This window comes from Drosophila virilis, chromosome 5 (assembly GCF_030788295.1).
Source record: "Drosophila virilis strain 15010-1051.87 chromosome 5, Dvir_AGI_RSII-ME, whole genome shotgun sequence".
Classification (NCBI taxonomy): Eukaryota; Metazoa; Arthropoda; class Insecta; order Diptera; family Drosophilidae; genus Drosophila; species Drosophila virilis.
Genome location: NC_091547.1, coordinates 22,450,579 through 22,477,775, shown reverse-complemented (window position 1 = coordinate 22,477,775; position 27,197 = coordinate 22,450,579). Strand labels below are relative to the sequence as shown.

At 39.6% G+C, this 27,197-nt stretch overlaps 1 protein-coding gene and 1 long non-coding RNA gene across 3 annotated transcripts in view; both read right to left on the bottom strand.

Moving 5' to 3' along the window:
* The window catches only part of LOC116651301 (uncharacterized), a 218,528-nt gene that overhangs the window by 160,561 nt on the left and 30,770 nt on the right, over nucleotides 1-27,197 (bottom strand). For both annotated transcript variants that reach the window (XR_004304312.2, XR_011416869.1), the window contains exon 3: nucleotides 6,908-6,990. This is a non-coding gene — a long non-coding RNA (uncharacterized lncRNA). The remainder of the gene's footprint in view (nucleotides 1-6,907; nucleotides 6,991-27,197) is intronic.
* Toll-7 (Toll-like receptor 7) lies at nucleotides 20,504-25,716 on the bottom strand. The gene has a single exon (XM_002049073.4). The coding sequence runs from the start codon at nucleotides 25,257-25,259 to the stop codon at nucleotides 20,928-20,930; it is 4,332 nt and encodes a 1,443-aa protein (XP_002049109.1). The 5' UTR covers nucleotides 25,260-25,716; the 3' UTR covers nucleotides 20,504-20,927.

The following is a 27,197-nucleotide window of genomic DNA, read 5'->3' as shown; positions in this document are numbered from 1 at the left end:
TCAAGTGGGAAAAACATAAAACAATTTATTAAATGTGCTTTGTTAACTAGGCGTCTTTAGATTTCGTGCCTCAGACCAACAACCGAAAGTTAACTGGTTCAAATCTAGCAGCAACATTCAATTTTTATTTATTATATTTTATTTTCTCTTAAAGCACATTTAAAGCGTCGAAATAATATCGAGCTGAAGAGCTAAGAAAATTTAAACATTTTTAGCACTTCCTTTAGGAAACATTATATCGATTCCGGGTCGTAAGTAAAATGAGAGCTTAGATTGGCTTTGACAATTCCAATGGCACCTTGGCAGACGGGTAGGGAGCAATAAAAATGAAACCGATGCCGTCTAACCCTCATTAACCAAAAGACCCGGTTGCCAAAAGAAGAAAAAAAAAAGGTGTAAATCTTCCCTGCAGAGACTTAACTGGAAATCTGCAATGTGCAGGAGGCGCGCTATAAACCGAACCTATTGCAGCTTTGACAGCCGCATAGCCCCACACACAAAAGGGTCTGGGTCTACGGGGCAGCGAGGGTGCGAGAGGGGCGTACCTCTAAAATTTACAATGCTCAAAAAGGCCGCCGAATTTTATGACAGGGCGGCCAAGAGCCGCAAGAGAAAGCGGCCAAAAATAAGCGAAAACCAGCGACAGAGAAAGAGAGGGAAGAGAGACAAAAAGAGAGAGGGAACAGAGAAACCCGAAAGCTGCCGTAAAAAGCGTAACAAAAGCAAAACAATGAAGGATGAACCCAAACATAAAAAAAAAAAGGAAAGAAACAACCAACTCGCAGCCAAGCTAAAGCTGAGCGGGCGGGCGGGGGTCTGCGAAGGGGGCGAAAATTCAAATCACAAACTCGGTATTTATTTGCGAAGCGTAAATGATTACCACTTAAAATGTGCTCGACTGCCACCTAAAAACCAATTGTTGGGAAAAGCACAACCGACTCCACGAGCAGAAGGAGTAAAAGGACCCAGCACGGCAACATATGTTTTTTATGCCTGAGCTCTCTAAGTGGATGTCAGACTGCAGAGACAGAGAGAGAGAGAGAGAGAGGGGGGGGAGGGGGGTAATGGAGAGAAAGTGAGGGGGTGTAGAGTGCAGGAACTGTGGAATAGCTGCCAGAATTCGTTAGAGACCCACATGTCCATGTCCACGGGCTTATTGTGTGTGTATATATTATGTATATTGGGGTTTCTCCAAGTGTTACTCAGAAGCGTGAAAGCAATCAGGGGTTATAAGTACTTGTATAAATAATATGCAATATTATGATTACAATCAAATTATAATGAAAAGGCAAGGTTATAGTAGAGTTTTGGATATAATATTAAAGCTCGATAGCCAAAAATGTGGACTAAAATAAACGAAGAGCATATATTTATAACACAAACATATCTAAGAGTATATACATATCAAAAATATACAATCATACATAAAAGCAACTTTTCAGCTGTTTTGTGATTTATATGGTAACATTTTATATTTCAGGGAGAAAACTCCTACTAGCAAGCGTAGATAAGTATAATAATAATTCGTATCAAAATTTGTTCTCTTTTGAGGATTTTATAAAAAATTTGCAAGAGACAATAAGAATGACGACAACTAATTCTTTATAGTGAATTCCCCCAATTATAATAAGGATAGGAAGTTTTTTGCAACTGCTTCTGGGTTTTAACATATAAGTCTCAAATATAGAACAACTAATAAATATATTGTGTTAACTTATTACAAAAAAGTAGAAAGAAAATGAAAGACAGTGAGAAAGCGACAAAAAGATCAGCCAATTATGATTGTGTCAGAGAAAAACTCTGGTAATGAGTGGGAATTCCTCTGTAAAATAAAACGGAGATTTTTGAGAACTTAGACAAATTATGTGAACATTTTGCTGGACTTTAGAAGCATTACAACCAAAAAACATTTTATAAAATATATTTAACTAAAACTTTTGTCAAGTTTATATATAGGTTATATTTATATTATATTTATGCTTATTTACTTACATTATTTTTGTATTATTATTTATTACATTCTATTATTATTATTTATATTATATTTACATTAGATATCAGCACAAAGAGCATTCGGTAGTCGAGTATGACCGCCAAGTGGCTGCAATTTCTTTTGTTTTGTTTGACAATCGGACTCAGTGCGAGGTGTCTCAGTGGCTTTTCATATTTTCCATTGACGCCATAATTTCTTGCGCACTTTCAAGACACTGCCCTCTCTAGCCCCTTTCGGCACAGGCAGCCCACGTCGCATACGAAATGCGCGCGTACATGAAAAGCAGACAAAACAAATATGTTAATGTATCGTGGGCGCAAGGACACGTATTGGTTTCAGCCTGCAATCGTTAGGATCGCATATAGAATGAGTTGAGTTGAGTTATTTTAGCCATGTGTGTGTGGGGGCTGTGGGGGGGTGGGACTGTTACAACAAATGGGTGGCCCGTGCCGGCGTCGCCTTTTTTCCTGCCTGCGAGTGTGTGTGTGTGTGAGTGTGTGAGTGTGCTTTTTTTATGGTCGTCACGGGCGTCGCCCCGCGGCGAGACAACCCCATCGCTGCCCGCCCGCTGCTCGTCCGCTTGCGGCAAGGACTCCACCCACATGGTGCACGCCCTGCTGGCACATTATTTTGCCACTTCTTCAACTGAATTTGAATTAGATCTGTGTGTAGCGTCTGGCGTGCGTCTTGGCAACGTGTAAAATAATATATTTATTTTTATTTTGGCCAACAAAGGGGCAAAGGCAGCACCAACAACAACAACAACAACAGGAGTAGCAACAGCAAACAACAAAAAGTGTTTTGTTTTCCTTTCAATTTGTATTTTTATTTCATTTGTATTATTTTTGTGTGCTCATGAATAAAAAAAGAGGCGGAAAGCAGCCAAAAAAAAGGAGTAGGAAGCAGCCAAAGCGACAGCCTTAGATGGCCCCAAAATTGTATGGCTTAGCCCTTTTGTGTCCAGAGAAGGAGAGCGAGAGAGAGAGAGCGCGGGCGAGCGCGCCTCTAGAAAAAGTTAACAAATTTTCGCATGAATATTTCGTTGATTTTTCTTAAGGGTGACCCGTCGTAACAGGCCGAGACAGGGACCATGGGCCCAGCCCAAAGTACTGGCCCATGTTTTGGGCATGTTGACATTGTTTGCCGCTGACAGCCAAAAAGTTTTGAGGAATTTACTTTTAATGGACAGACGAGACGAGACGACGTTGTCGGGCGTGAACTTGTCATTTAAATAAAGCGACGACGACGATGGAGGAAATCTATTGATTTTTCGCTGCTTGTGTCTTAAAGCCGCGTCAGGGCTTTAATCAAAATATTTAGTTAAATAGCTGGTCCAGAAAAAAATCAAGTAGAAGATTTGAAAAAATTACTCAATCAAAGTGCAACAATCGGTTGGCGGCGGCGCATCAAAGTTGCCGCCGCATCTTGGTTCGGCGGCAGTTCAAAGTTCTTAAAAGAGGCGGCAACTTTCAAATTTTCACCGTGTTACCTAATTTTAATTGTCATGCCACCTGATGACCCGCTGATCATCTGCTACCTGACCAACAATCGACCAGTCTCGCTCGCTGACTCAGCTCGCCCGCTTTTTATTTGTTTTGCTATTTTTTCTTCTTTTTCTTTGCTGACCTTAAATCCGCCGCTCAATGGTTATAGGCTCAACAATAGCCTGAGAGTCTGGGCTACTTACGACTACCGATTTCCTTTGGCCCTCTGACACCCCCCTCGGGCTGTCTCCGCTGCGCTTTTTATGGTCAGCGTGTGTTGCATTGTGGTTTGTCGCTTGTCTTACGTTGCGGGTGAGCCGAGGCTTATGTACCAAATATTTCTGGGAATTTAATTGCCTTTTTGTTGTGCAATTGTTGCCCAGTTTCGTTTTGGTTTCGGGCTTAAATCTCTTCTTTTACATTTTTATTTTTTGCACTTATCTTAACGTTTGTCAAACCTTTTTTGAGCTCTTTTGGCAAATGGCCCGCAGCGTTTTTGTAGCAATTTCTATGGAGTCTTACGGAACTCATGATCTAACAATGCCCGAGGATTCCGCTTGCTGCATGAAAAGACATTAAATAAATGAGTATATACAAAAGATGCAGTAAAATCGCTGGCAAAAAAAAAAAAATGGCTTAAAAATAAGCAGAAACAAATTTAAAATTTAACTGTTTTCATTTTCAAATTTTCAGATTTACCTTTAGAAAGTTTTAATTTTAATTTTAGCTAACAATTTGAAATATTATTCGAAATAATCAAATTTCTGTATGTATATTCTTTTTAAAGATTTTAAAATTATTATTTATTTTAAGTTATTACGCTTTAATAATAAAACAAATACAAATTTAATTTTGATATCTAAAGTATCATTTGTGCCTTTATTCTTCTTGGGGTTTCGACCCTATATTAGATGCTCAAGCTCAAGCTTTACAACCCTGTTGATTTGGTAATAAATAAGAATTGAGAATATTTTTATAAACTATGACTTAATCCTTCTGTAATTTAGAATCTAAAACGCACACGTTGGCTGTTCATTATGATTTAATTACCGCTCAGCTTCTAACTCTACTGATATAAAGTTATCCAGGTACTTTCATCGCCGGGTTCATCTGCCCACAAATCATGCAATTTCAGCTGTGCCAAGGCAAATATGTGCTGAAATTACCCAAGATTTATGACTGTTAAGCGCTGTTAACTGTCAACTGTCAAACCCGGCTTGCACCTGGGAAACGATACAAGTCATAGGCGGCTCCACTTCATGAACCTGGCGCCTGGCTACGCACATTCAACCTCTAAATACTGATACAACACCTACATTTACAGCTACAACTATATCTACACCTACAACAAGCCCAGTCTAAGCCTCATCAATGCTTGAGGTTGCAACCTGGGTTGTTCCCTTGATGCATGCATAGAACGGAGTCATAAAACTTCCGCTTTACCTTTTAGTTGTTTGCACTTGGCTGATGGAGTGGAGACAACAGCCGCCTACATATCAGCACTCCATGGCCCCTTCACTCCCCTAGGGGCACGTTGCTATTAGCAGTACATTTCATACATTTTGTAGTGAACATAAAATGCTACGTTTGTTTTTCTTATTGTCGTTGTTTGTGTAAACTGTTGACAGGCAGGCTGGCAGGCAGGCAGGCGGCGCAGCGGGCGAGTCAAATGAGCTGCAGTCGTAAAAAAGACAATTGAGCTCATATATTCTACACATAGGAACGGCGTTGACAGATCGTAAAAGGCCGTCAACTGAAAACCCGGCCATGTAGACTACGACGACCACAACTCCCACATAAATATTAAGCCCCTGGCCAAAGGCATCGTAAAAAACACCACCAACAGACTCCCGACTCACAGACCACAAGTTCAAAACGCACACACAAGCCAGCGAAACCAAAAAGTAATAAGAAAAAAAAAGAATAACAAAAAATTGATTAATCTCATTAATAAAATGCCAACCTGCATGGTGCGTGCAATCAACGAGCTGTTTGGCTACTCCTGTCCCCTCTTTTACATTCCGAGGTCGAGGCAATAAAAAACGCAATCGTAAAATATGAAAAAAATAAAAAATTAAAGTAGAAACGATCAAGGCGAGAGGGTTTGACAGACAGATACCCTGTAGTACTGACAACAGCTTTAGCAAAATTTAAAGAATTGTTTTATGATAATTAATGCGGCTTTTGGCGACCATTCATTGATTAATTAATTAATTAGCTAGCTCGGGCTAGATCGAAGTTTTATAAATTTATCGTATACTAATTTTTATATAACTATAAAGCCCGAGTAAAAGGACACTCTCATAGGGCACATAATGGGTATAGGGTATTCATTGTCCGAAATCCAAGCCCAAATTGAGCGTTAGAGAACCATTCTTTGCTCCCAAAGTTTTTTAATTTTTTTTGCTACCCTACTAGTCGCACTTATGACCCAAGTTGGGTTAATTTTTCAGTGGGGTTCAAACTGTCAACGCGCATAAATTTTAATAAAGACAAACTCTGGCATTATTTTCATAATTATTTCTATTCATTATAATTACTCCCTGCATCTCTCTCTCTCTCTCTCACTGCATTTATTGTGTAATAGTTAATTAAAAAAAGTGAAGGAAAATTTCAATAATAAAATGTGTACTCATTATGAGCCTCTTATCAGCCTACATCTAACTGGGCCTATCCGTGGCGAGTCTGTGAGTTGTTTGCCCTAACCCAAAACTTAAAGTTTGACTCACAAATGAGCTGCTGGCCGGGACAGGGCGGGCAGTGCGGAGCTGGTTTGAGCCGGCTCGTATTGGCTTTGGGGCAGGTGGTTTTACATTTGATATTGGTTTGTTTTCATTACAAACGTTGCGCTGCATTTCGATAAGCAAATGTTGTCGTTTTCTATTTTCAGTTTCAGTTTCAGTTTATGTTGTTTCACTTGCCAAAGCAAATTTTCGAATTTTGTCTAAATAAACAAATATATATTGCCTATGTTTATTGAGCACAAAATTAGATATGCGCGTAGATAGGCAAAATCATGGCACAGTCTATCAAGGTAAAAATGCTTTCAAATTATTTCAGTGCCTCGCAAACTGCATGCCGCATTAAATTGAAAATCGTATTAAAAATTTGGAAAAAAGAGGTTATGCGGGCTGTAGATTCCGCCTAGCGATATCGAAAATATAACATTAAGACTAATGATTCGAGCTTTTGATGGTGTTTCCATTGGGCTTTAATTGAGCTGTGATATTTAAATGGGTTCGCCTTACTTTATTGGGCGATGGCGCAGATCAGGGTCTTATCTAAGAGATGACTTTTTCGACTTGGGTTGAAAGGCATTGAAACATTTTTATAAACATATTTCTCAAATTTCCATCAATTTTTCTAGTATTCATTTATATTTTCCTTTCATAAAAAAATGCACAAAATTTTACAAGACAACATTTCTTACCTTTGCAACATATATTTGCATTTCCAAACAGAAATTCAGTTAAACATTTGGGCATAGTTCATTCTGCGTCTGTTCAGATGATCCTAGAAAAAAAAATTTTTTTTTAAATAAATACAAGTAATTTGTAACAAACTAAGTTTGCCGCGCCCGTTTCGGCGATTTCCCATCAATGTCATCTTCAAATTATAAAGCCTATTTATAATTTTCATATAGTTTACCTTCATTTCTAACTTTCTACCTTCTGGAATAATATGGTTACTTAGATTACCTTCCTTTCATTTAAGCTGCACACTTCAAATTTAGCTGTGAAAAGGGCCTTAGCTGGCAGGACAGGCGAAAATTATACCTTTTGCGTGTCGATTATGATATTAAAAATATTTGTATTCTAATTAGGATTTTAGTTTTTAGCTTTGCTATTTTAATGTAATGTGTACTTAGGTTGACACTCATTTTGTCGACCATAACTAAACAAATATATAAATAAATATGTGTATATAATATATTGATTAAATTTATATTATATATTTTCTTCTCATGTAGATTGACAATCGCTTGAAAAAAGAAAGCAAATGTACATCTTAATTTTATCTTCTTTAAATAAAAGCTTCGGAGAAATTTATACAATATCGGACAACTAAAACCTACGACTTCTAACATATTTCCAACTAATTTTAGGCAATTTGAACAATAATTATTATTCATATTGAAAAGAGCTAAATATATTTTAATAATAGCAAAAGAAAGTTTAAATATATAATATAATAAAAATACCATTAAAATTTAACAAATATCGATGGCTCTAAGCACAATACTAAATATACAATAATAAAAGCCTAACTGCCAAAAACCCGAATATTTTTGTGATTACACACAGCCCGCTGCGTATGAATGAAATCAAAAAAGTTTTATATTCTATGGATTTGCTGGCCAAAAACAGAATTTCATTAGCTTAGTTAACCTCTATTATTAGCCCGAGCAAACAAAGGGCCAAGTTTTGACCACAACTATGTGAATATGTGTAACGTTAGCTTGGCCGGGCCCCATCAAAAACCCATAATGTCTTCGATTATCCAAAATAGCCGCAACTTTTGGCTTTGGCCTGCAGCACTTTTTTTTATTGTTGTTGTTGCCTGTTCTTGTTGCTGGCCGCCATCAAAGTATCTCTCAATATCCATCAATAGTCAAGATACTTATCGGTCAGATAATAAATTTCACCGTGGGTGTGCCCCACTGTCCCCTCGCGACCGACACCCACCCTCAACCATGCTGGGCATTTAATTTTAAACGTTTTGGCTACGCGTGCTGATTTTATAACTTATCTTGGCATAACATTTTTTACGTTTTATGTGGCTTATGAAATCAGAAACTTTTTGTTGCTTTGATCAACAGCAACAACGACAAAGAATCGAAATAAAAATATGCCCAAAAAATTCGTTGGTCAAGTTAATTTTTAACTTGAGTTGAGTTGCGGCTGCCGCTGCGATAAGATCTTCAAATGCTTATGACAGACGCACAAAGGAGCAGCAGCAAAAAAAAAAAAAAACAAATAGGAATCAAAATTCAAAAACCATAAAAAATTATAAAGCAAACAAGTTTTGTTGGCGGATTTGCCATATTACTCAATGGTTTTGATGTTGCTCATAGTTTCTATTGATGGACAGTTCTTGACAGGCTGTCTCGTTCAGTGTGGCTTATAAAATAGTTCTAAGCGCTGGTTTTGATTACTACACTGAAAGAAATTGTAGGGCTATTTTTAAAGAGAATATCAGATGAAAGACCAAGAGCTTACCAAGATTGTATCCCGAGATTTCAAGAATGTTATGGGATTAATATAATAGACGTTTAAGTTTTTCACTGGAATGTGATCTAAAGCAGAGAGACGCGGGTAGGAATCAAAGTCTTATTCCTCGTCGTACGATGCCAGGCTACTTGGCCCGTATAGGCGTCGTACCACCGGTGGTTAGAAGAGTGGCCTATTAAGCCTAAGGCCACAAACTAGACACCCTTCTTACACCCAATGGTACGACAACGCGCCAATTGACCACCCTTCTTACACCCGGTGGTACGACGCCGGTTCTATGTCTTACGGAAATCCTTATCACATTATATTTCCTTCTAGTTTGTTCAAGTATCTATGTTATTTTCTGCGTGTAGCCCTAACTCTGCATATAAAACCCGCTAATCCTACCGCACATAAACAAAGCCTGCTCCATTTTTTATGAGCGCCATAAAGTTAGTTCAGGCCATATAAACATTAATGGGCTTTATATTTAAATCAAAATAAGCATAGTTAAACATTTTGGTTGCCTTTCGTTGTTCAGTTCGCTGCATGCAAAATTAGTCCAGCTCCGCTTATAATAGCTAATTATGTGGTTATAGTTTTATGCATTTTTAATGCAAGCATATAACAAAGTCACCTATCCCGAGTGCCACATAAAATGTCGCTGATTAGAGGCGACGCACGTTCGAGTTGCTGTTGTTGCTGTCACTGGCCATAAACAATTTTATTGTTTAATAAAATTTATTAATAAATGTTCGGTCTAACGGGGCATTAGTCGTTGTCACACGCTTCCAACACAAATCAAAGTTTTAATAAACATGCAGTTTACGAGAGTTGCGGGACCCGGGTTCGGGCAACCAAGGGTTAAACCAGTTCTTATACAACGGCAAATTAACACTTTATAAAGTGCAGCCCCGGGCGCTCGCTCAGCCGGTTGCAGGCAAACAACCAAAACCAAAGTACAAAAAAAAAAGCTTTCGGAAAAGTTTTTTCTGCTGCATGTAAATAGGCAGACCCGAAATTTGAGTAAGCAAAGTAAATGAAGTAGAAACGAGCTGAACAAAAAAAAATAATATAAGAGAAATAAATAAAGGCGAAAGAAAAAACAGAATGCCCCGAAAATGTTAATTACTTCCTTGTTTACACAAAATAAGTGTGTCTACACGTGTGTGCGTGTGTGTAAGAAAGTTTCGGCTAGGGGCTTTTAGGAAGATGCGCTACCAGAGGGTTACATGTATACTCTAGTAGTGTGTGCAGCGGGACAGGCGTAAAGGGATGGGCATATTTAAATTTTAAATAAGGAAAAAATTTGCATAACTAGAGCTCATATCAATTATTCAATAAAACTTGATAAGCTACAGATTATCCGATAGAACTTTCTTAAAGCGGTTGCTATCGATAATTATAACTACAATTATTGTTAGATATCTAGCTATTGCTATTGAGACCAGCTTAAAGACTTAAATATCTAAGAGTAAATACCTGAGTTCGAATATCATTGGTATTTTCAATAAACCGCAAAAGGTTTTAAGTATTTATTTGAATCTTTAGTAAATCACTGGGCTATGCGTTTAGGGTTCAAGCCCCCAATCACCATAAAGAGGGCAGACAAAAATGTTTTTCACATGAATACAAATTTAACCTTCAACCGACTTAAGTCTTATTAACTCTATACAAAAGGAAAATATAAAAATAATAATAGTAGTCGTAATAATAATAAGAATAATAATAATAAGAGTAATAATAATACTAATAATAGTCATAATAACAATAATACAATAAATTGATTCGCACACAATATGTATGACCGGATAGACCAATTCATGGACTTAAAGAATCTAGTAAATGCTAATACAAGAATGTTGTGTAGTAAACTGGTACGAAAACGCGCCCAGAATAAGCATTAAAGAGCCAAGATGCCAGATGTTTAACTTTTAGAGTCTTGCTTTCACACTCTTGACAATGTAGAGCACACAGCGAGGGGTGTCAGCCTGGGCTGTTAATTCAGGCAAATGTAAACGCAAATCAACTCAACTCTTTTGGCTGATGGTGTTGATTACACACGATTACAAAGCACTTGACAATACACGAGTAGTTCTCCAGAGAGCACTGTGCCATGCACACCCCGTTCATTCGTGCGCCCCACTCCTCCCGCCATGTAATCATTCTTACAGAGCTCTGCGTCTAACTGTCTGCATTTGCTTAGACGCAGGGCCAACATGTAAGTCCTATCATTAAACTTTAGCAAAAGTCAAACAAAATTAAGAAAGCGCCCGAGAGAGAGAGAGAGAGAGAGAGAGAGAGAGGAAGGGAGAGGGAGACCAAGAGAGAGAGAAAGGCAGACTCCTTTTGCTTGGAGGCCACTTGACGCTAAGTAAACCGAATTAAAAAGCACACACACTTAAGCCGGCACACACATACACTCTCACGCACACAAATGAGGCACTCGTAGCTGCTTTGAAGTTTTTTAAGTCTTTAAGACCTGCTGACCAGCTTAAGGACATGACTGGGCATCGCATTGACTGCTTATTGGACTGAACATATGCCAGCGGTCGGTCTGGTCGGGTCGGTTGGTCAGTGGTAAAGATTATCGATCGTTGGCTTTTTCAATTGAATTGTCTTCGAATCTCAATGCAAGTCGCAGCCATGTTTCTAATATAGCCCATCTTGCTAGCCATCTCACTTCCGCACGTTGTGGCGCTCCCTTTTGCTCCAACACATGACCTCGTTGTGTGCCATGTGCGTGTATGTCCTGGCTTGTCCTGGTCTGTGTCCTGGGCAGGTTCTGACTTTGCTTTGTTTGCGTTTTATTCTTGTATTTTGCTTCTTGTTTTCCCCCTTTTTTGTGCTGCATTCTGCTTGGGGTGCCTCAACACTTGCTCCAACGAAATTTAATAAGCAAAAGGACATGTTTTGGTGTCGTCCTCGTCGCCCTCAGCCTTTGCATTGCGTGTAAGACGTCCATCAACTGAAGCAGCCGGCTCATTAAACTTGTTTTTTTTTTTTCTTTTTGCTCCTCTCTGTTCTTGGAGTGCCCAATGGCAAATGGCATATGAAGCTGCTGGGGTTTGACTTTAAAAGCTAACAACCATGTCCTGAACTTATTGATTTTTCGTATCCATTTTCGATTTTTTGTCCTCCATTTTTTTTTTCTTTCTTTGGGTAGGACCTATACGAGCCGGTTATGAGAAACTTAAAATTGCAACATTTGAGGAAAGAGCTCAAATTCTTTAATTGTGAAAATTAAACGATTTTGTTTTGAACAGCTTTAGTAAAATGAGAAGCGATTGTCAAGTGCTTAAATTAAGTGAAGCATGTACTTTGCATAATTATTTAGATATCAATTATTATGTATATATTATATATATTTATTGTCTTATATAGCTTTATTTTTAACGAATATATTCTTTTTAATTTTAATAATTTTTATATTATTTCTATTTCAGTTTGTTTTTAATTATGTGTATTTTTTATTTAAAAGTTGATAATATTTTGTTATAAAAAAAAAAAAAAAAAAAAACAAAAAATTCTTAAATAAACTTTTTCTAAAAACAGAAAATAAATGGCCAAAATTGTTCTACTATTTATATGCACCGATATATAATTATATTACTTCGTTACTAATGATCTTTTCTTATATAAATAAACTCAATTGTACAGAGCATTTATGAGTATATCGCCCATAATTAACTACACACACACACACAAGCACATATTTTAGCTTAAGTGACATTTCTAATGTCTCAGCAAGAACTCGACTTGTTTCCAAGTAGTTTACACAAATTGAATCTAACCAATTGAGGCTCTCAACTAAACCGAAACTCTTGGCTCAAGCAGCTCTCTTGGCCAAGCAGTTGAGCTGGGCCAATTTAATAAGCTTCTAAAGGGCCGCCATAACGCAAATGTGACAAGTGCCAACAGGCAACACACACACACACACACACACACAAACATACGCATACGCACAGACAGGCAGCTATAATATGCATGTATGTATGTGCATGTATATATATTTGTATATTTGAGTGTGTTCATCTGTGTGTGTGTTTTGTCATAATTTCACGTCCATTGTCAGCATTTATTCAGCGTCGCATTCAACATGGCGCGCAGCAGAAATGTCGCAGGACGAGCAACAACAACAACAACAACAACAGGCACAACGCATTGTCCTGAGCCTGCCTCGCATTTAGCTGGGTTTGTTGTCCTTGCTGCTGATGTTGTTGCTGCTGCTCCTCCCACATCGTAATTATTTGTTTTGGCTTGCTGGGTTCATTTACTTCATAAAAAAAAATAAGAGAAAAACCCCTAAAGAAGCGAGCGACACACACACGCAAACAGAAACACAAATCTACATGGCCCCGTGGCAAGGGTTTCATCGTGTGGCATGCCCCACATGTGTGTTTTGTGTTTATGCACATGTGTTTTAATTTTTGTTTGTTGTTTTTAACAACGACAGCAGCAGCAGCAGCAGAAACAACAACAAGAACAACAATAAAAACTGTTACACTTTTGTCGCTGTTGTCTTTAGCGTGGGCTCAAACAATTACAAATTATGGCTCAGTGTACGCTTAGGAGCTTCCTACCAAACCTGCCCCGTTTCGGGTTACCTTTTTTAATTGTTTTTTCCTGCTGTTGCTTCTGCTTCTGCTGCTTATGTTCCTGTGGTGTTGTATTGCCCAAATGTTGTTGCTGTTGTTTTTATTGTTGTTGTTTCTGTTATGGTTAAGTGTCACCTTTGTTTATTTGAACAAGCCAAGTGTTTTCAAGTGTAGCTGCGGCCTAAGCAGGTCAAAGTTGAACTCGCGTCCAGAGCGCATATACTTGAAGCAGAGACTTGACTCCTTTTGAAAATCTTGAAATACTTTAACAATATTGTTAAGCAGTTGCAAATACTACAGATCTATTTTTTAGTTTTAAGTGAACATTTAGTTTGCTTCCAAGGATCATTTCAATTGATTTATTTTAATATTTAATATTTGTTGACGTAAAAATTTGTATATTTCAAATTCATTTATTTTTTATATAATATATTATTACATTTAATTCATTAGCATTTAAATTGTTTATATTTAATTTTTTTTCGTAGTTATCCAAATTAAGTTGAAATTTATCGCGTTTAAATCAGACAGTTGATATTTTACACTAATTGTCATTCTTCGGTTATTGTTAAGCGATGCAGAAAGGTTAAACTAATTAAAGTTGACTTATCAATAAAAATAGAAGGAAATTTATTTAGTGCACAAACCCACGCGCGAATTTCATTCCAAAATAGACAATGTCAAGAGATGGAAGCCAGAGACAGTCAGATACAGAGACAAGCAGACAGAAAGACAGACTCTGATTTGCGCAGTGTTACACTGAACTACTCACCTTTTGTGCTGTTGTTTATGTGTTAATAGAATATGCCAGATATATACATATATATACATGTACAGATATATATGTATATCCATGTATAGAGCAGCATATATGGAGCTGTACACAGTTGCCAGGAGACCGAAGCGTTTATTATACAGATTTATTTGCCTATTTCTACGCGCGGAACGTGACAAAAAGCTCGTTTTACTTTGTATGAAAAAATACATAAAAAATGCCCAGCAGCAACAATTATATATATATATATATATATATATATGTGTATGTATATGTGTGTATATGAAGTCAGTTTGAAGTAAATCTTTATGCAAAATGTTTGGGCAATGACTGGCCCACATTTTGTGCACACATTTGACACCCGAAATGCCTTTGACTTACTTTTTTTTGGTGTCAAAGCAAATATTTTGAGCAACCTTTTTTATTACATTTAAATAATTTGATTGCAAGTGCTGACAGGGTCCGGTCGGAGCGTTTAAACTTGCACCGCGCCCGCACTCGCCTCTGACCTTTTTATTATTATTATTATTATTCTTTTTTTCTGTATTTTTTTCTTTTTTTTTTGCAACAGTTTTCAATTCAATTTAATTCACTTTGCGCTCTGTGTGGGCGTCTCAGATACATTTTCTTATTTAATTTTTTTTATTTTTGCTTTTTCTGCTCCTTTCTGTACTCAGTTTTATTTGTTAAGGCATAAAAATTTATTATCATAATAAGCAGGCGAGCCGAAAAGGCCGAGCTACTTTTTTAACAGCAGCTACCCATATGAGATATATATATATATCTACTTTTTTTTGCTTTTCTGTGTTTTTTTCCAGCAACCCTCGAAATGTTTTTTATGTGTGTTTTTGTTTCTGTTTTGATGGAAATTCGATATTTGCAACATGTATTGAATTTTGATCAGTTGCCTAGTAAGTAATACGGCATATATATATATCTTGTACGATATTCCTTGCTGCTGTTGCCTGCCTACATTGATTTAAAGTGCGAGCAGCTAATTCGGCAGCTATTGATTTTGTGTGCTCCAGTAAAATGTAGCTCAACGCCAGCAGATGCGTATCTGCAAACAATTAAAATTCTTAAATGAAATTTACGAAAAGGAAAAAAACATTCCGAAACTCTCTACGCTACACTTCCTGCTGCTGCTACCCATCCAAGTGCCGGCGTTTGCCCGGGCACAGTAGCAACTCATGTCTGTTACCATTTGTATCTAGATACGCATTTATAGTTACGTTCAGTGGAGGGTTTCAGGTCTGATGTGTGTGTGTGTGTGTGTGTGTGTGTGTGTATCTGTGTACTTCATGTGTGTGCTGTTTCTTTGTAGGTTTTGTGTGTAATTCTATTAGTTGCAAGTTGTTGTAGAGTGTGGCACAGCTCTTTTGACGCAAACAGCCAACGACAAACCTCAATGAAAGCAAATTAAAAAACTTTTGCCCTGCCACCAGGCAGCACAGTGGAGTGGGGCGATGGGAAAGCCGTGGGCCAGGGAGGGGGCACAGACGAATAACAAACGAATGGCAGGTTCCCCTCTTTTATTTTTAAAATCGTTTTTCCATTTGCCAACGAAATCGAGTGCAACTGTTTGTTGTGCAAAAATTTAGCTACTTTTTTGCACTCAATTCGAACTAAAATAAAGAGAATGTGGGCAACACAAGTAAAGAATGGGAAGATGCAATAAAAATTAATTACTAAGGTAATGAAATTTTGTGAATTAACTTTAATTACAAACACAATAGTTTTGTATATTCTAAGTGTGCATATATAAAATGTACTAACCACTTTTAGTTTTAGCTCGTTTGTTTTTTATTTTAATTATTTAAGTACAACTAAAGAAGTAAATAAATGGAACGTTCGCTCAGAAAATTTTATATTTCAATATCAATCAATTAGATAGGTAAGAAAATAAATGCTCTAACTAATAACTTTTAATAATATTAATTATACGTGCAGAAAGTAACTCTAAAAATTATAAGTAAATACAACTTTTGAGACATGCAATAAAATAATATTGTAATTTCTAAATATACTTAAGAATTGACTTTAAAAACCTTACATAATTGAAATTGTAATTAAAATTGGTTTTTATATAAGCAGCATCATGGTTTTGCCAGCTTTGTCGCCGTCTTATTGGTTTAGTTCTCAAGTTGTTATAGACTTTGAGTTAAAACAATGCCTTGCAAACCTAGACTCGATGGAAAAGTCTGCCATTCATGGAACCGGGAATGGATAATGATACAACTTAACATAGATACACAGACAACCGGCTCCACTCTTGGTGTTTGCACCTTTGTGTTGTTGGTCGTTATGTTCAACACTGACCTTGAGCCGGTCAACTTACTATTTACTTAAAATTTCAAATTTCTTTTGTGAAGTTGTTAAGAATGGAAAATCGCAAAAGAATTTCGCAAGAGCCAAATACAATTTTACTTATTTCTTTTGCTTGATTTTTACGTGTTTCTTATTTAATTTGCCCAGTTTCGGCCAGCAATTTTAGCTATTAAATTGAGGCGACGCATATACAAAGTTTAAGTTTAATATACATTTTTTAGCCTATTACACCTTATCCTTACCTGTGCCTTGTAGCACATGACAGTTCTTTAACCTGTTATAAACCACTTCGGTAGACCTAAACCTTACCACAAGCCACTCTAAGGTCGTCCAATGCTTGGCAAAGACAAAGTCGGTGTCTTTTTTCAAGTATCTTTTTCTTTTTAACGCGTTCTGTAATACTGTTACCAACTCTGCCGCCACTTGTGGGCATCAAATGTAGCGCCTACTGCTTACTTACTCAGCTCTTTTTGGCCGCATAACGCACTTTGGTAGCACTCGAGAAGCTGAGCTTGGCATAAATGCAAAAAAAAAAAAAAAGACCGTCGTAGAGAATGTGCCTAAGCGACTATGAGAATTTCTATGAGTGTGTGCGTGTGTGTGTGTGTATGTGTGCTTGCTACCCTTCAATTTGATGCACAGACATGCCGTCATTTAGGCAGACAAACACTCCGCAAAACTCAACTGACAACCAGACAGAGCGGACCATACCGAGAGCACCAACCACTGTAGAACTATGAAAGGGTATAGGGTAAAAGGGTAAAGGGGGGCTGGAGGCATGGAATATGTCTGCAATGCGAGGCGCATTTGTATTTTGGTTTCATATATTTTATATATATACACATATATTTACATTATAGAGAGTGAGGGAGAAAACAAAAAATGATTTATCACTTTGGTGCGCGGCGTGTATCTGAGTTACGTTTGCTCAGTTGACTTTGACAGGCCGCCGACTGCGTGCAGCATCTCCCTCCCCGCAAGCACCGCACCATTCGACAGGGTTGCCGCACTGCGTGAGGATTACAAAACAGCAACTCATGTGCATGATGAATTAAATTAGCAAAAAAATATATTTAAAAGAAAAAACTAACTTAAAAACCTGTCTGAAATTGTAAAACACCAAGCGACTGATGGAACAGAGTCTTTTCTCATTATCAAAAACGCGGCTTGCTTTTCGTTTTATTATAAAAGGTTTTTCACATATTAAAAACCTGCCCCAACATTAACAGCAGCAGAGCAAAATACTAACAAATGTAGTTTTAAGTTTTTGCATTTACAAAATGAGCTCTGTTTGTAAAAAGAAAATCTGGCTCAACAATTTTGTAATAAAATGTAAAAAAAACACTTGATATTGGTTAGGATTTAAAAAAAAATATATGTTCATGAAAGGAAATCTTCGTCCCTTTGCCAATTTAATACCCTTGTCGATATTTGCCTTTTGAGGCTCGTAAATGCTTAGTTTTATTAAAGTACCTTGGAAAACAGAAGAGTTTACCGTAAAATTACCTGCTTTTCGACCAGTTGTTCCTTTAGACGCTATAAGAAAGTCGGACCTATGCAAAGTTTCAAGACGAGAGCCTCAAGACTGACAGATTAGTAGGCATAGAAACAGACAGGCGGACAGATGTACTTGGCTATATCAACTGACCTAGAATATATATGCTTAATGGATGCTGAGACGTCTTCTTGATATGATATACCTTATGAATACACTCTACAAGCGAATAGTAAACTAAGAAGTTCAGCCTAACATCAATATAGAGTTAACAAGAAAAGTTCTTTCTTGAGTTTCTGGCTATGGAACACATTATTATTTATAAATAAATATTTAATAAGCTGCAAAAAAGAATCAACATCATTTGGAATTTACCTTTGATTATACATTTTACTCAAAATACATATTTAAGTAAGTGCCTTAAAAAAAAACCCCCCAATTATAAACTCGGAGTCCCAACCCAAATTCTCAACATATAAAACTGACAAATTTGTTTAGTTTTTAAAAAAAGGTTTTTCATTTCATTTTTCATTTTGCATTTGTTCGCTTGCGAAACAGAAAAATATCTTTGTTTTGTCGTACATAGATGTATATAATAGTTATATATATATATATAATATATATATATATATATCAATATATAAATAGTTATTCACAAGAATTCGAATTATTCATAGAGTACATTATATATATATATATAAGAGTGGCATTAAATTATAACTTAGAACTTAGCATTGTTTTTTAAGGTATATTATATATTACAAAATAAAAAATAAATAACAGTTTTGGGCTTTCATACTGGTACAAGTGTTTGCTTCTCTCCACAACTTCCACTGCTTCTCTCTCTCCCTCTCTCTCTCTCTCTCTCTCTGTCTCTAGCTAACTAACTTCTGCTAACTCTTTCTAATTTGCTTCGCTTGTTTTTTTTTTTGTTTTATTTGTATTTATTTATATGCTGCTTAGTTTGAAACTGTTTTGCTAAAACTGTATGACGAGTAGGCGAGTTTATGATCCAAAATATGACATATACATACATACGTAATTTTCTTAATTTTCATAATTTTTTGTTTTGTTTACTTTGTTGTTGCTTTGAAATAAATGCTCTTAAGTGTTGGTATCTTTCGTACTTGCTATAGGCAGTTGTTAAACATTTACTCTTGTGCATATACCATATATATGGATATATGTATACATATATATATATATATAAAGTTTATCTCATATAGGTTTGTTTTTTATAATATCAGTTAGTACTTTCTTTTGTTTTTACAGTCACATATATATATATATATATTTAGTATTTTTTTATGCATGTGTTTATATTGTGTATACGCCATGTAGTTTTAACCCATTTATGAAACTTCTATTATTATTTTATATCGATATTATTATTATAATTATTACAATATTTTGGTAAGCGTAAGTGTTTAAAATGAGCTTTACTGCATAGTTTTTTTTATTATTTAGAGTTTTATACGTTTGCTAGCTAATTGTTGAATGCTTCTTTTTTTTTTACACAAATTCAAGTTCTCTGCATGTGTGTGTAAGTGTAGATGTATGTGTGTATTGAATTAATTGTAGGAGACTACGTATTTGCAGTGGCATTTACTTAGATTTAGGCATATCTATATAACTATTTTAGGCGTGTTTTTCTTTATATACATATACAAGGATTTGCGCTTTAGGGGAGGGGGAGCAAAGGGTGCAGAGCAGAGCAAAGAATAGGCGGCAGTTTTTTTTTTTAAAGCTCTATAGAAATAGTCAAATAAAAGTTTGCTTTAGCTTTTTTTTAAAGATAGTTAAACAAATCTTGGCAGCACATTTTATAAAATGATTTCAAGATAGAAAACTGTTTAGATTGTGAAATTGGAAGGAAAAAATGATGAAAAATAACCAAAATTATTACAACATGTTGCATTAATTAATTTACATGTCAATGCCAGATTTCTAAGAAATCAAACTGCCAATTTTAAACGATTAGTTATTTTATAAATGAAATCAACTTTGCTAGCATTATTTAAACCTTGTCACCTTGTCAACTGTCAAAGCGTGTTTAAATAGACGGACATTTGAGATACAAAATCTTTGTGCTGTTTATAAATCTTAAGCTTGTTGCTTGGTCTAACTGATTAAAAGCATATTAAAAAGTTAGCTGGCAAATGCACTAAACGCATTTTGCAGCTCTGAAGGGAAAATGAATGAATGAAAATGCTGTTTGGCAAAAGTTTTCTGCAACTGCAGCTGAACTTTGTGGAAACTTCATTTTAGCTCACACAACAACAATTTGACATTGCCACGCCCCCCCCCCCCCCCCCCCTCTACCCATTCTGACTATTCCCTGCCCCTAAGCACAATTCGTGCAACACATGCGACTTACTACATAAACACAACACAACACAACACACACAACACACACAACACAGCAAACAGAACACAAACAAATGCAAGTGCAACTGTATTTGTATCTTTTAGTTTGTATCTGTATCTTTTGGTCGTGTATGTCTATGTGTTTAATGTACTTGGATTTATGTTTGTACAGTGCACTAAAATGACTTTACACTGGGTAAACAAAATATTTGTTACGCTGCGCGCACTTCCTGAATGGGGTTGAAGCGGGGGGGGGGGGGGGGGGGATACAGCTGGGGGCTGGGTGCGGGGTTGTTCGTTTTTAGTGTGTGCGCCATGTTAGGTTTTTCTTTGGGTTTGTATAACTGCAATTTTGGACTGTAGACAGAATTTATAATTTACTTTAGCTGCCTTGCACTCGCACTCGCACTTGTTCTCTCTCTTTCTCCCACTCCCACTCACACTCTCTCTTTCTTTGTCTCTGTCTCCTTTTCTAATGCACCCTTTGCTGTCTCTCGCCCTTTCTCTTAATTTTAGCTCGCACATAATTTAGTAATTAAAATGATGCACCAGGAACCAGTCCCTATAGAAATCACTGTCACTCTGTCCAAATGCTGGACAGGCATCCTCCAACATATATATCTGCTTCTCTTTCACTTAATGCGTCTCCTGCTTTACCTTACGCTGTCCCTCTCTCTTCATACCAGATACGCCTGCACATGTGGGCCCTGCTGTTGGCCACTCGCCTGTTGTTGCTGCTGCTGCTGCTGCTGCTGCTGCTGCTGTTGAGGATTGGACTTGACCGCTGTGCTGGGACCCAGTGTGCCCGCATGTGCCGTCTGCAGCTGCTGCTTGGGCTGTGGTCGCCAGGTCTGTGCCCGCTGCTGTGACTCGAGCGAAGCTGCTGCTCCGGCAGCTGGCATCATCAGCATGTGCTGCTCGTTGTCCAGCGTGGAATAGTCCGAATCGATGCTGGAGTAGATGTGCTCCGAGGGCGGACGCATGCCATGGTGTTGATAATATTGTGCATGCAAATGATGCGGCCCCCCTGGATTGACGCCCACGCCAACAGCCACGCCCACACCCTCACGTTCACCGCGTCGCTGCGGTCTGGGACTGGGCGTGGCCGTCGTAGCCGTGGAATAATTTTGCTCAGCCACGGCAGCAGTAGCAGCAGCCACGGCAGCCGCCGCCGCCTCCGCCGGGCCACAGTAGGCAGGCGGCGGTGCCTGGCGATAGAGCAGACCCGGACTGGCCGGCTGCTTGATGCGCTCGTGATTATGGTCCAGCGTATAGTTGTTGCCCCTATAGGTGGGATAGTCGACGGGCAGAGCATAGCGCAGTTTTTCCCAGAAATGACGATCGGTGCGCCGGATGCGATGCACCGCCGAGGTCTTCAAATATGGCAACAGCTCAATGTCGCTCTCCGCCTCAAAGGCCACCTCGGGCTCCTCAATGATGACCAGCTTCTGTGGGCGACCGCGCAGTGCGTCGTGCAGGGATCGGCGCAGCTCACAGCGTGACCATTCCGTTTGCAGGAAATTGCGTGTCAAGAGGATGACAACACGCCGGGACACACGACTCGCCTCCAGCAGCTGATAGTGTGTGGCATCGTGTGCCAAATCCCGATGCTGCAAACAGACGCGCAACGCCGGCCGACCCGTTTCCAGTTCACTGGCCAGATGCTGGCACACAAACTCCGAATCCTTGGCGGAGTGCAGCAACAGGGCATCGTAGAGTTTCTCCGATTCCTCGCAGCGTGGCCCGAACACGCGCACCCCGTAATGCGCAAAAAGCCAAATTCTCAGGGATTCCCGGAAGACAAACACAATGATGATGACGACCAGCAGAAAGATGAGCGCCAAGGCGGCCGCCAGCAGCGGTATATAGGATTCGGGTATGCCATGCTGCAGCATAGAGCCACCCGAATAGTAGTCGGTGCAGGCCGCACCAGTTGAATTGAAATCCAATTCCCGTTTCTGTGTGCCAGCGCCCATCGAGCTGCTGTCCGCATAAGCTGCAGCCGCCGTATTCGGTGCCGCCATGCAGTAGATATCCTGTGCATCCTGGACAATCAGCGCATTCTCTGCCACATAGGAGGTGAGCGCCTGCAGGAACTGGCAGCGGCAGCTCCACTGATTGCGCCCCAGCGATATGGCGCGCAATCGCTGACCAAAGTGTGTCGCATGCAGCTGCCAGATGGGCAGTGTGACCAGGCGATTGCCATCGAGACGCAGCAGCTCCAAGGAGACCAACGGCGCCAGCGTGCCATTCTCAATGTTGGCCAGCTGATTATTATGCAAATACAGCTCCCTCAGGGCGGACAATTGCTCAAACTCATAACCATGCAGCGTCTGCAGGCGATTATCGGATAGCTGCAGCAGCTGTAGTGTGGCCAGACTAGCGAAAGTGCGATTTTGTATGGCTGCCACCTGGCTGCCATTCACATACAAGGCCTTCAGATTTTTGCGTCCAATGAAGGCGTGATTCTTGAGCACCGGGAAATTGTTGCCATCCAAGTAGACAATGCTCGAGTCCATGGGCACACGACGCGGCAGCTCCATGGTCAACTGATTGCCGCAATCGACCACATTGGTGGACCAAATCTGATCGTGATAGCAGGTGCAATTGTGCGGGCAGGTCATCTCGCAGTCGCAGGCATCAAAGTCACAGCAATGGCACAGCGCAAAGCAATGCGATTCGTAGCGGCAGAGAAAGTCCTGTGGACGCAACGCGCTTAACGGACGCACTGCAGCACCGCGAGCATGCGGCATGACGCACTCAATATTTGGCATATCCATGACACGCGGATGCTGGCGTGTTGTCAGATTATTGATGCGCTGCAGCCAGTCCATGGTGCAGTCGCACTCAAAGGGATTGCCGCCCAAATAGAATTCCGGCAAAGGTTTGGGCGCCAGCACCGGAGCGATACGCAGCTGTTGCAGCTGCAATTTGCTCAGCTGATTCGCATAGAGATCGACGCGTGCCAAATTGGATTTGTCGACAAAGGCATTGGGTAAAACATTGCCAATTAGATTGTTATTTATGAACAGCAGCTCAATGGTATTCGGTATGGACATTGGGCCAATTTCCGTAATGCGATTATGACTGGCATCGAGGGTCTTGACGCGTATCTCCTCCTGCAGCTTGTAGTAATTGCCCAATGCTTCGATATAATTGCCATGTATATCCAGCCACTTGAGATTGGAGGGTATAAATGCATAATCAAACCAGACCAAGTGATTCTCGGAGAGATTCAGCCAGAGCAGCGAGACCAGTGTGGCAAACACGCCATTTATGTCGGAAAGAAAATTACGATCCAAGCGAATCGCCTCCAGTTCATAGTTCTTATCAAATGCGCCGCGCTCGATGCTCTGTATGCGATTCTTGGCCAGATTCAAGACGCTCAAACGTGGCAAATCCGCAAACATGCCCACAGTTATATTCCCTATTTGATTATCGATCAGACGCAGACCGGTTAATTGATGCAAGTTCTTGAAGCTTTGATTATCGAAAGTGCGTATTTGATTCTCGCCCAGATCCAAGGTGCGCAACATGGCCAAATCCTGTAGAGCGCGCGGCACCTCATTCAGCTGATTGGAGCTCAGATCGAGCTCCTTGAGATCCGAACAATTCTTAAAGACAGCTGGCTCCACCACACTAATAAGATTATTATTCAGCGTCAGCTTGGAGAGCACATAGAGGCCATTGAAGAGCTTGTCATCCAGCGTATGCAGGCGATTCTCGGCGAGATTGAGCGTGTGCAGATTATAGAGCGGCAAGAAGGCATTATCCTCGATATGGCCAATCGAATTATTGCGCAAATTGAGTATTTGCAGAAAATACAATTCCTTAAAAGTGCGATAGTCGATGCGTGTCAGCGCATTGTGCGCCAAATTGAGCACTATGAGACGTATGAGTCCGGCAAATGTTGTATTATCGACATGATTCGAGGTCAATTGATTGCCCGACAAATCGACCACAAGCAGCTGCTCCAAACGATGAAACAGCCCCTTGGGCAGCTCATACAGTTCATTGTTCTGCAAGTGTATCTCACGCAGCTCCTTGCTGCCCGCAAACAGACCCTCCGGCAGCGTCTCCAGATGATTGTTGCTTAGATTCACAATACGCAACGAGGCCAAACCGGCCAGCGCCTCACCCGACAGCTCCGAGATATTATTATGCTGTAAATTCAAATGCTGTAGGCGACGCAGCCGCGAGATGCCCCAACTTTCCGTTATGGAGCGCAGCTCATTGTGGCTGGCATCGAGCAGCTGAAGCTCGCTGCCACTGCCAGTGCCTCCGCTGCCGCAATTCATGTCGGCAAAGCCCAACTGTTCGGCGGTGCGTATGCGATTGCGTGTCAGGTTGAGCGTTTGCAAATTGCCCACGGGGCACAGGAAGCCAGCGGGCAGGGCACGCAAATTATTATCGCTCAAATCCAGCTCTGTCAGCTGCTTCAGTCCATTTAACGAGTCCGGGTAGAGTTCCAGCGCCTTGGCCGGGCCCCATTCGGCATTGCGTGTGCTCAGCTTCAGGGCTTTCAGTGTGCTCAAGCCCTCGAAGGCATTGTTGGGCAACTGCAGCAGCTTGCAGGACTCCAGACGCAGCGTGTCCAGCGTTTGCAGGCGGGCAAACACAGCCATCGGCAGCTGCGATTCAAATAGATACAAATCGCTGCATTTGATGGTCAATTGGCTGCTGCCATCGGCACCCTGCAAATCCAGGCCCGGCTGACGCTCGATCAAGCGCAGCGCACAGTAGACCGAACTGGTGCCGTTATATGTCCAGGTGCATTGATTACTTGGCCCGCTGTGTGCCGGTGCCGGAGACGAGGCCACCGGCTGCATGGCGGCGGCCAGCAGTGAGCTATAATCGTTGGAGAGGCTAACGCTGGCGGCGCCGGCGCCACCTCCTAGCATCGCATGGCTGGCAGCGCTATTATCACTGCTGGCCGAATCCTTGGGCGCCAGAGCGCACAGGCAGCTGCCTTTTAGGAGGAGCAGCAGCAGAAGTAGCCGCAGCTCCATGTTCTGGCTTGGATTTGGGTTGGGAATCTGAAGGGGTTGGGGTGGTGGGGCTGTTGCCTGGGTATTACACGTTTGTATATTTTTCACGTTACGTTTTTCGCGTTTTCACTGCTCAGTTTTTGATTGAAATTGACATTTTTAATTTGGTTTTTTTGTTACGTTTTTTTTTTTTTCTTTCAATTTTTGATAGCCTTTCGATTCTACGCACAGCACTTATGAACAAGAATTTTTTAATACTTGTATTTATTTTTGCTTTATTATTTTATGCACTTCACCATTGTATTTTATATTCATTTCATGTTTTCATTTTAGAATTTCTCAACTCTCATTTTCATCATCGTTTGAAACGCTTTGCGATTCTTTTTCTCTTGTATTGTGTTTTTATTTGAATTTTGTGCGTGCTCCACACGTCCGTACCGTACGGCGCTCGCACTCGAACTGTTTGTTGGTTCGCTTAACCAACTGGCCGTAGACCGATGATAGGAATATCCAACAGCCGAACAACTGCACAGATACAATGTGCAGTTACATACAGAGAGTGTAAACGAGCCCGTGTGCGTGTGTGTGTGTGTGAGAACGAGAGAGCGCGACAGGCACGAAGGAGGCGCATATGCCCGTCGGGTGGGTTTTTTGTTTAAGAACGAACACGACAACACACACGATATAAACGGCTCTCGCACGCTGCCACTCTCCCATGCTCTCTTACGCTCTCGCGTTAGTTACATTTCTTGCCGCTGCATGGCCAAATGGCGCTAGTGTGCCGCCGCAAAAGAGAGACACGACTTGCGAGAGAATGTGAGCGCATGAGTTTTGAGTCACATTTTGAGTGGCTTTTTATTTCGGATTTATGAATTGAACGCAAAATTATGAATAAGCAAAAGATTTATAAGAATTAAGGCCAATTTTTGGGCAGGCATATATAAAGCTTAATTTAAGTTGATATATATGCGTGTTTTTTAATTAAAGATATAATTTTCTATAAAGAGATTTGAGATTCCAGAAATAAAATACATTGAAATAAAGAATTGAATGAAATAAAATAGAATATTAACAAAAATAAAATTAGCCTAAGCTACACATCTTAACCCTAAGCTTTCCCGCATATTTATTATATAAATATTATTGCATATATTATGCAATACGTCTTAAATATTTATACGAAAAATCAAATCTTTTTAACTTAATTATTCGCAAATTTTTCCCATACCTAAACTTTTAACAATATCATCGGACATATGTATGTGCTTTGTTTTTGATAAGAAGTAATTCAAGAAAAAAAGATATTTAATAATAATAGTAAAACTTTTCTTTTGAAAAAGAAAACACACAATGGCCAAAGCAAAGTCTTATGTCTCTATAAGCTTATATAATATAGTATTACCGAAAACTCTATGCAATTAGTTAGGAAAAATTAGGTATCAATTATTTATATATATAATCTAAAACACGAAAACTTTATAATTTCTATTCATTTGTATAAAAACTCAAATTCATGTTAATTAAGTTCTATCTTAAGCTACTCTCTCTCTTTTCACTCCTCACTCTCTCCGCGCTCTTTAGCTCAACATCAGTCGAGAGTCGCCCATCTTTGCCTCTCTCCCGCTTTCAACTGCATTTCCATTCGTTATTGTCGTTGTTGTTGCTCTTAACTCACACGCGCTGCCATCAGCAGCAGCAGCAACAACTTTGAAGGCGCATCCGTCAGATACGTTTCCTATTGCGAGGCAACTTCTAATTGTTGCAGCTGCAGTGCAAAGGCGGTTCGTGCAACGGGGGTAGGGCACAGGGGCAGGCAGTCTGCTAGGCAATTTTGTCAACGCTAAAAGATGTTTAACACATTGCTAGGATAAAGATAAAGATATACAGTTGGGATCGCGCACTTTAAGATACATTAGGCAATTCGCCTGGCGGCTCAAGTGTGTGAAGTAAGAGAGAGAG